Source organism: Megalobrama amblycephala, unplaced genomic scaffold, assembly GCF_018812025.1.
Source record: "Megalobrama amblycephala isolate DHTTF-2021 unplaced genomic scaffold, ASM1881202v1 scaffold306, whole genome shotgun sequence".
Classification (NCBI taxonomy): Eukaryota; Metazoa; Chordata; class Actinopteri; order Cypriniformes; family Xenocyprididae; genus Megalobrama; species Megalobrama amblycephala.
In genome coordinates, this window is record NW_025953342.1 from 320,542 (window position 1) to 331,121 (window position 10,580).

The 10,580-nt window shown below is 39.3% G+C and overlaps 1 protein-coding gene across 1 annotated transcript; it reads right to left on the bottom strand.

Moving 5' to 3' along the window:
* Positions 1–4,110: 4,110 nt before the first annotated feature.
* On the bottom strand, positions 4,111–5,415 carry LOC125261098 (piggyBac transposable element-derived protein 2-like). The gene has a single exon (XM_048179668.1). The coding sequence runs from the start codon at positions 5,413–5,415 to the stop codon at positions 4,111–4,113; it is 1,305 nt and encodes a 434-aa protein (XP_048035625.1).
* Positions 5,416–10,580: the final 5,165 nt, after the last annotated feature.

The window sequence follows — 10,580 nt, forward strand, 5'->3', positions numbered from 1 at the left end:
ATTAATGTTTGGTATGTAAATAATGTATAATGTGTAAATAGTATGTAAATAATTTAGTGTTCCCACATATTCTTAAAAATCAAATTAAATAATTGTTATATTCTTAATATTTTTCTGTTGAAATGTGACTTTGATTTCACTAAAAAATTCGATGAACAAATAACAACAATTTTGGTCAAAATTGTGCATCATTTAATTTTTTGGTATGCGTAACATCAACTGATTAATAACAACTCAAATAACATCAAACATTTACAATAAAAAATAACATTACAGATTATCAACAGTAAGACAGAAGGCTAAACTGATTGGTAAAGACAAGATTAGTGTAATTCAAGGTATGCATTCATGTATGTGCCATAATAATATATATCCAATTTCTCTTTCATTTCCGCTATGAATGAGTCATCACGCCAAATTCTTTCCACAGTTAAAGTTGATAGGGTATCGGTAACAAAGTCACACCATGTCAGTCCTGTGATTGCCAGTTGGCCCTGAACCTGCCAGTAGTACTTATGTGAACGCCTCAGACTGGTGTGGCCTTCCTGCACCTTGAGGTGAGCAACCTGAGATGGATCAGTTTTTGTGCTGCTCTTCACCTCAACCAGGCCAAAAGGCGACTCTGAGGTCATACACCCGACCGTCTGGACTGGCCCCGAATGTGGTGGTCAGGGTGAATGACGAACCCGGCTGGTAACACATTAACGCAACAGTTCGTCTGCCAGCACTTCAGGCTCCACTAGTAGACCACGCTTCATTGAGCTGTTTGCTTTGTGGAGCCTCGATCATCTGAATAGCTGCAGACTCCAGCTCTGCACGACACGCCCTACTACAACAAATCCCAAAAACGACGAGCCTTGGTTGCCGTAGCTGTGTCCCCGGCATTTGGATTGGTAGTTTCTTTTGCTACACATTAACTCGCAACAGTGCAAGGTCAGCATAGTTTGCCAGCACTTCAGGCGGTCAGTAGGGTTGGTTATCACTAGTAGACCACGCTTCATTGCAGCTGTTTGCTTTGTGGAGCCTCTGATCATCTGTTTTCAACTACAATATAAATATCAAATAGCTTGAATATAAATATTATAAATTATGAATATATTGAAAACACATTTACACAGACTCCAGCTCTGCACGACACGCCCTACTACATCTGTGTTTACAAGCACTTCCTCCCAAAAACGACTGATAGTTTTAGCATAGTAGATCCTCGGGTTTTGTCAGCTATTAAAATTATTTGTATAATTCTGGAGTGCCATGATTGCCAGAATGGATAAGTAACAGCTGCATGGGTGTATTGTTTGCAAATTCTGACTGAACGGATATAGCGGAAAATAAAGGTAATTTGTGTTTGATATTTTATCTACATTTATTAGTTTTAGAATTTTGTTTTTTGAATGAATTCGAGCGAGCAAGGGAGGAGCGCGCGCGTGCAAGCTGCTGAATATATGTGTGTGCGCAATTTCTTTCATGTTGACAAAGTTCCCACATTAATATTGAGCTCGAATTTTTTTGCGAGTGCATACTGCACGTCTGCTTCATAATACAACATTGAAGCTATAGTTTAGGACACGTGCCGCCCTGCGTTTGATGGCTTGAATTACAATAGGAACGGATTCGTGTTTAAGAGGTCGACAGAGATGGATAGATCGGATTTAAAACCACATTGGAAGTGGCTCAGATCGGATACGAAAAAAATCGGATCTCGTGTGGATTGCCAGGCGTCGGAGCCAGAGGAAGAGGAGCGGAACGGTCGGCGCAGCGCATCAAAGAGATTTATTTATTTCTACTCCTGAACTCGGAGGTGCTTTATCATGTTCGACGTGCACCCTCCTATGCACGAAACAATCTTGCCGCAAATGTTGCATTTTGCCGAGATTTCGTTCTATTTAGAAAATTGAAGCCACACTTTGGACCGCCGACGCAGCTATCCATGGACTCGCTGTTATGCCAACACTTTCGGTGGACGCTTCTTCTGGAGTTTCTTTTTATCTCAGGACAGTGCGGTGACACTTCAAGAGACTGGGAATCGCATTAACTAGGCAAGGTCGGGACGAAATTGCAACCTGGGAAAAGTGTGCTGCATCACAGGTTGGATTCGGGGAAATTCTGGCAAAGCTATGTCCCGGTTCCAAGGACTTCAATACTCGATACCCAAGCCTAGTGGACAGTGATAGGACATGGGGGATCCACGAGGGACAGACCCAAATTTAGATGGCGTCAGCTCCATCTCAGAAACCCCATCCAATACAACAGCCATGAGAGGTTGGGGCTGCATCTGGCTTAATTTGCTTCCAGATGCCATCATATATGGATCTGGCAGTGGTCCTAGACAAGAGAAACACAAGATTATTGGTCACACAAAAGAAAAGTTAGACATGAGTGCATAACTACATTTAAATTTTATTCATTATATCTGCGGTAACCATAATTTGGTTAGTCATACCATTAAAAAAAAAAACTTAACTTGCTCTCACAAAGCAACAAAAAGTTAAATTAATCACCTGTATAGGCCTTGTACAGTGTGGACCTCAGACCGTCCTTGCCAACTGTTTTGGGCTTTTGCACCACCAGCTCACTAACCGGTTCAGGATGGATTCCCTTAAAAGTAAAAGACAAAAAGCAATTACAGTCTGTAGTCACTACTGGGGGTGTTTTTATAATAATTTACAGTTGTTATAGATACACATCGGTTCTTAAATCATAATGACATGTTTATCACAAACCCACCTGTGTTCTTGGTCTGTGCCATCTTTGCAAGCCACTTGTGCAGGCCAGGGGGGGTGGAACAGCCTGCAGACCCAGCTGTGAATAATGTGCGGTCTGGTACAGGATGGCAACTATGTGATTGCAGAATCCTTTACCAGCCGCACAACTGCAGGAGAAAGCTTTCAGGTTGGCACTTTCTGCATCCAGTGATATCTAGACACAATAGATTAAATAGGTTACAATTAAGTCATACTTATGTTGCTACATCAATGTTCATAATAACATGAAACTATAACTTTCAGTAGGGTGACCAGATTTGAGTTGGTAAAAAAGAGGAGTGAAGTGAGTTTGTGAGATATTTCATCGAGAGTAATGGGTGTGCAGAGCTGCGTACATAATGCAAATATGATTACATTTCATGTATGTTCAATGTTATTTTATTATATAGGTATCAAAAAAGCGGACATGTCCGGGAAAAAGAGGACGTCTGGTCACCCTACTTTCAGTAAAATAATAGTAAGTGAAGAAAGTGCCGCAACCGCAGCAAGAAGAGTGAACACGAAAGAACGGGTAACTTTTGCCAACTGGCATTCTGTCTATATTCAAACCTCCAGTTTGTGAGGCTCCTCGCTCTTTCTCATTGACCTGAAGCATCTACCTCTCACTACTACCTGTCCCTGGAGTATATTTGATACTATAACCGCATGCAACAAGAAAACATTACGTGATATCTCACAGAGAAATACACAACTTTACAAGACAATGTCAGTAACATTTCACATTTACCTAGTACAGCTTCACCAAATTACTGGTTGTTATGTTAATCTCATGCCTTCTCACTTAAACATACACACAACATATTCAGTGTTATACCTTATATTACAAATTCACAACACCTAAGATTTACAGTTAACCCTCTATGGCATGACTTTTTATTTTGGGGGGGGAAAAATATGTTACCCCATTTTTTGGGAGCTTGGGGGTCCCTGATAATATATCCATCATAAAATGTGTCCCCCCCCCCACCCCTGAACAAAATATTGGTTCGTTGCCTCAGGGCAACAATGTGCTACGAGGGTACTAAAACAGCAAGGTTTTCTATATAAGTGGAATAAGGAAAACATGTAATATATTCATTAGAACATGTTTTATTTTGACAAACATCAATAACAAATGGTTCCAACCAATAAAAAAAAAAAACAATGAACAATCAAATAAACAAACTAATACTAATTACAACACCAAATGTTTCTGACATTTCATATAAACATATTGTAACACTTATATATTAACCAACATCCGAATGACTATGTGTGTATGTGTGTGTGAATGTGTGTTTGTGTGGTTTTTTTGGATATTGTTTGAATCAGAGCTTCTCTTTTTGACAAAGCATACTCTGATTTCCTATTCTGTGTGAAACCTCAGAAAGCAGTTGCTGGTGGATGTAAAACAGAGGTGAACGTCACATTTCCGGCACTTGGCTTTTGGTGTACCTGTGCACCCTGGTACCTTGCATCTCCCCTTCTTTTCAGCCATAATCATCCAGTGGGCTGTGGCATCCAGGCGCACATCAGAGAGTGGAATTGGAGCAGCGGGTCCTTTTCTCCTCTTTTCCTCATACTCACCAGCAATTGTGGAACAGGGGCGACCTTTCTTGCGCTCCAGGCTCTTTCCACTTTTGCATAGGGCTTCAGCAATGTAGGATTTGAAGGTATACAACTTCATATGTACATTCTTTCTCATGCCAGTACCTTCACAATCTCTTCGGTAGAGCAGCCATGTGGTCACGATGATCATATCCAGAAGGTGGAACACCAGCCGGTGGTACCACTTCTTTGATCTGATTTTGATCCTATACAGTGCAAGCAGTGAGTCAAGAAGATCCACCCCACCCATATTCTTGTTGTATTCTTTCACCACAGCAGGGCAGGGGACTTTGGTGATCATCTTTTGCTTGCAATCCCACCTGTCAACCTCGGTGACTGGGTGGGCTCCAGTGTAATCACTGAGAAGGGTCACTGAGCGATTATCGTACCACTTTACAGCATACAAGGTGGTTTCTCTCACCATGGCCATCTTCTGTTCAAAAGATCCACGTCCTGCTCTTTTCAGCTCAGCATCGCACATCAAGTTGACACCTGGTAGTCTGTTGCCACGAACAGTACCAGTGCAGTGAATTCCCTGCTGAGCCAGTGTAAGCACAAGAGGGACACTCGTAAACCAGTTGTCGAAAAAAACCTTGTAGTTCTTATGCTTGGGTATAGGCTGGGCCAGGCGGAGGACAACGTTGCCACTTGCTCCCACATCTGCTAGCTCAGGGGGTTGTACAACTCTCCCTGTGTAGATTTCCAAGTTGTACGGGACACCATCAGAGCCAGCCAAGACCAGAATCTTGTAGCCCCATTTCTTTGGTTTTGATGGCAGATATTGCTTCAGTCTGTTTCTTCCCTTGAATGGGACCATCTGCTCATCAACAGCCAGCTTTTCACTCATTGGGATTGATGTCAGTTTTGAGGTTAGATGAGTAACCAGTGGTCGGATCTTGTGGAGTGGATCATTATTATCCTCCTGTCTCTCTTCATTGTTATTGAAGTGCAGGTGTTTTTTGATGGCCTCCCATCTATTCAGTGTCATGGTGTCAGCTACTTGGGATACTCTGCAGGCTTTGTTCCAAAACATGCGGGTGCCTGGTAAACCAAACAATGACATGTACACCACAATCCCCAGGAACTACTCCAATTCTTTTATGGTGAGGTTAAGCGGCTTGTTTGCATCACATTGTATCGCATACAGATTTGACTGCTCTACAATAACTTCCAGAATGTCTTCAGAGAAAAACTGCTTGAAGTACTGGAGGGGGGACATGATATCATCAGATTTTGGAAGCAGGTCCTGCCATTCTGGGCAAGCATTGAAGTGTGCATTGTGAGGTGTTCTCCATCGGGGTAGGCGTGGAACATCAACCTCTTCTACATCATCTTCATCTTCATCCTCAGACTCTGTGTCATTGTCAAGAGACAGGCATTCTCCTAAAAAAGACAGCAGGAAGCATGTTTGTCATATACCCTTCATCATACAATGACATGCATGCAAACAAACACACACACGTACGCACACACACACACACATGATACTTTGCTGACTGACCCCTAACTGACTCCTGACCTCCAAACTGTCTCTCAAACCTGATTCAGGGATCCAGTCTTCATGACTCTCCTCAACCTCACTGTCCTCATTTTCACTCTCCTCAAGCTCACTGTCCTCACTGTCAGAAGGAATGACCCTAACTGCTCGATCATGTTCCTTCCGCCCGTAAAATTGTCTTGTGTCCATTTCCTGTAAGTATCAGTAGATAGTAAAAACATTGATCATGAAAAATGCATATCTTAATGCTGACTGTTCAATGTAATTTGTACACATTATGTGTACTGTTAATAAAGAAGAGAGATAAAGTTTGCCAGAAAACATTACTCATTTAGCCAGATTATGAGATGATAGGCACCATCATCTCTGTGGCAACATAATAATAATAATAATAATAATAATAATAATAATAATAATAATAACATAAATTGCACATATATGATGCATTCACAGAGCTTCCCAGGAGGACTTGAATGCACCATGTGGTCCTAATTTTGCATCCGATCACATCTCCCCAATTTAGCATATTGCCCGAAAAAAAAGTGGTCTAACTGCACAGTGTTGCCCTGAGGCAACAAACAAAAAAACACAGTTTTAGTATATAAATAAAATCAAAATGTGTCTTTAAACAATCAAACATACTTCTTTACATACTGATGCACATACATATATTTTTTTTATATAAAGTTATTTAATTTTAAACATGTTAAAAAGTGAAATTGAACTTACCAATTGGTGGCACTGTGTCCCATGCGACTTTGCTTCCGGAAAGGACTGCCCCACCCCCAAACAAAAGGCTACAACCACTTTAGTCCCTTATTTGATTGGACAGACATGTCAGGTGATATTATACATTTTTTTTTTAATTAAAAAAAATTAAAGGGGCAGTGTGAGGTCCAAAAAGGTAGTTTGTTGCCTGAGGGCAACACCATGCCATAGAGGGTTAACGTAAACAAAGTTATAACCGGTGATACGGCTATGGCTAAAGCTTACCTTGGTAATTGTGGATAAACTCTTCGTGGAAGAATTTATATCCCTTGTCCAATTTGTTCCCTTTAGTAGACGAATGCATCTCCACACTCTTCACCACATCGGCGCTGGTGAACTTCGGAAGACAACTCAGGCTCGTCGAAAACACTCTAGCTGCCATTTCTCCGCCAACAAAGCTCACACCGGAACTGGGTTTACGCTTCGTTGACGTGTTTCCGGTTTTTGCGTAAATGGTCTATTGTGCTGTTATTGTAGCCTATATGACAGAACATATGATGATGTAATATAAGGGTGACCACCATCAAACAAACCAAATGTGGGACGATTACTAAGTTTGTGTGGGACAATGTGGGACATGTTACCAACAATAAAACACAACCTGAAGCTGTTATATAATGTCTATCTAACTTAATAAAAACATTTGTATTATGTCTTTCAGCTGATAAAAATACTTTGTTCTTTAGTCACTTCCACAAAACACCATTACATCACAATGTAACATAACATGTCTTTATTTTACATGTCATTTAAATTAAACATCACTGACCCTAAAGACAGCAGGCATCATGCAGATAACTATTTTTGAATTAGGTGACCAGATTTCTGAAATGGAAACTGGGGACATTTCCTATTTGAGTGGTCAAAATATCACCAAAATCTCATTTGTTATTATCTATTTAAAAAACAGGGACAATACATTTTTGAATGTTTTTGTTTTTAATTGTTGTGGGTTCCTTATAGGCTATTATTACATTAATATTTATGATTTAGTTTTATTATTAGGATTTTTGCTCTGGTTTTACAATTCACCAAAAAACAAAAACAAAAAACAACAAAAAAAAAACTTTTACAAGATAACATTAGTGTGACTTTACAAAAGCGCATTACATTACAAAAATAAAACATAAATAGGCCTTAAGAAGATAAATATTTAAAAGCATTTAACAAATATTTTTTTAACATTATTGAATTTAATATTTTAATGTTCACAAGCTGTTTTGTATACAGAAATTACAACTGTTTTAATTTTTAACTATTGCATTTTAGACTCATTTTAAGCACAAAGTAGCATACGTGAATTATTTTATTTTATTTTTAATTTCTGAGAGTGTACCTTCACCACAACGTGTGTATTACCGTGACTGCGGAACTTTTGTGGACGTTTAAAATTGTGCAAAACAATCTCGCACCCTGCTGAGGCCATGTTATAAAACATACAAACAGTATGAATAGTTAGTATGTTACTACCTTGAAAGCGATAACGATGTTTATTTTGATATTTGAAGATAATGGCGCTTATTTGATCAGGTCCAGATCCTGATTACGTGCCTCATGAAGTAGCTGCGCGGGCGCGCGCGACCAAGTGTAGCTGCACAGCCCCCTCTGTTGGAGAACATGAACACTACACAATTTCTCCAGCAGGCTGCTCTATGCTCGTCGGTCTTTTTGCAATGCGGGTTGTTTTGAACGAGCTGTAAAACGGGGACATTTTCGTCGACAGCTCCAGTCGGGAATAGAACACCAAAAACCGGTCTGGTCACCCTATTTTTGAAACAGTTCTGACCAAGTCCAACTCTTCTCCACATTTGGATTGACAGCCGTCACAACCTACTAGTGACGTGTTTACTCCTTTCTTTTCAACCATTGGATAGGATTTTAAAAACGGCTGTTACTTCTGTCGAAGCGCTGTTAAATATAGACTAGGTGAAAAACTACGCAGCAAAAAGAATAAATTGAATGCTTTCTTAAAGGCAAAAGAACGCATGCACGTTTTCTTAATATTATAATTAAAAACCAACAGACTGATGAAAATGCGGGACATTTTCTCAATATGCGACGTGCGGGACAAGGAGTCAAAATGCTGTGCGGTACAACGCAAAGCGGGACAGGTGGTCACCCTAGTGGGCAGTGTAGTTGTAACCATCTCTTAGCTCTGTATCAGAGAAAAATTTGGTCTTATTTGCTCTTTGAATATTGAGAGAGTGCGATTATGGTTGCACTTATTGTAAAGTGTTACCATAAAAATGAATAACAGTTTTCTCTTAATCTTATTAAGCACAAACAGTAAGGTTTCATTTGTTAACATTAGTTTATGCACTGTGAACTATCATGAACTAACAATGAATGACTATTTTTATTAACTAACATTAACAAAGATTAATAAATACTGTGGCAAATATGTTGCTCATTGATAGTTGATGTTGGTTAATACATTAATTTTTAATAAATTAGACCTTATTGTAAAGTGTTACCATTTTTATTTATACTGTTTTATTTCTATGATATGTTTGTGGAAAGTAGTTCAGTTAGGAGGTCAGAAGTTGTAGAAGCTCATAAATCATGTACAGTAAGGTCTGAAGAGACTGAAATCATACAGAAGAGAAGTCAGTCAGTTGAGTTAGTGGCAAAACCTTTTTTTCAGTACTTGTTGTCTTTTACTGCATATGATAATTCAGTCTCAGAAAGTATAACTGAAATGACATTCATTACAAGATGATTAGTAAAAACATTTCAAATACACCTGCAGACTATTTTTTCTAGTCATGTATTTCGCCATCTTGTCTCGTCTCGTGAGATACCCGTCTCGTCACACCCCTAATAGTTTATATAGAATTAAGTTAGCATTAGCAGAGTTGTTTGTTTTGCAGCACTGAGCAGTTATTTTACAAAACTTTATCATAAAAAAACAGTACAAAAGCAAGCCATGCCCCTCCATAAGCCCCGCCCCCAAAATCTCACTCTAAGCTGAACTCAAAAGTTGGCAGCCCTTTTTTACTGTAATATAAAAAACTGCTAAACCTAATGATATTTTAATGAAAATATTGTCTCATACATATGCAAATATTTATTACTGCATGCCAAATCGCACTGGATGGCATTGTTCATTGGTCAAGCATCAACAAATAAAACGGCTTCCGCTCCGAGTCCGAATAGCTGGAAGCCCAGCAGATGCATGTTGTCTGGAATGGCTTCACTCAGCCAGGTTTCAGTGAAGCACTGTAGCAGATTTTGAGAAGTCTTTGTTAGCGCGGGTGAGAAGTTAATCTGTTTTTTTTAGGAAGGGATCATTGATTCGCTACATGACTACTTGGAAGTTTGGAAGCCCCGCTAACAGGGCACACTTCCCTCGTTTCCGTCTGACTGCACATTTGATAAGAAATGCTGCCTCTCCGACTAGAACGTTCAACAAAATGTCTGAAAAATCAAAAACCGGAAAAATGTTTGGTGTGTCTGGTGTGTGTTGCCTTATGTCCAGCAATTCATCTCTGATGAAACCGATAGAAAAGAATGACTAAACAGGATAAACAAAAAGAGCAAAAGAATTGGAGGGCTCCACACTGAGGCAGACATTTGCAGCATCTTAGCTTGCCAAAAGTAAGATTAAACATACATAATTTTCACAAACACACATAGTAAAATAACAATATAAAATATGTAATTTTCTACAGTAATATAAAATTAATGTTTTTAATAGGTTATGACATTTGTTTGTGATTTTATGTTGTATTTATTGTGCATTAGCTACTACTTATATTATGCTGGGACATCTCAATTCTCACAAAGATGCAATCCGTGTCCTTGCATCCTTCTGAGTTTTTTTTTTTTAAGGTAGCCAGGCAAAACCGGTCTCCACAAGAATAAAAGTTGGTTCTTTGCGTTCCTTAAAATGAGAAACAGCCATAGTGAGCATTGATGCTCCCTAGTTTTCAAGGTGCATTGTGGGACTTTTTAGGGAGTGA

Bases quoted from the DNA above. Each gene is read 5' to 3' on its own strand.
- LOC125261098 (XM_048179668.1), bottom strand. From the start codon at position 5,415: ATGTCATTGTTTGGTTTACCAGGCACCCGCATGTTTTGGAACAAAGCC.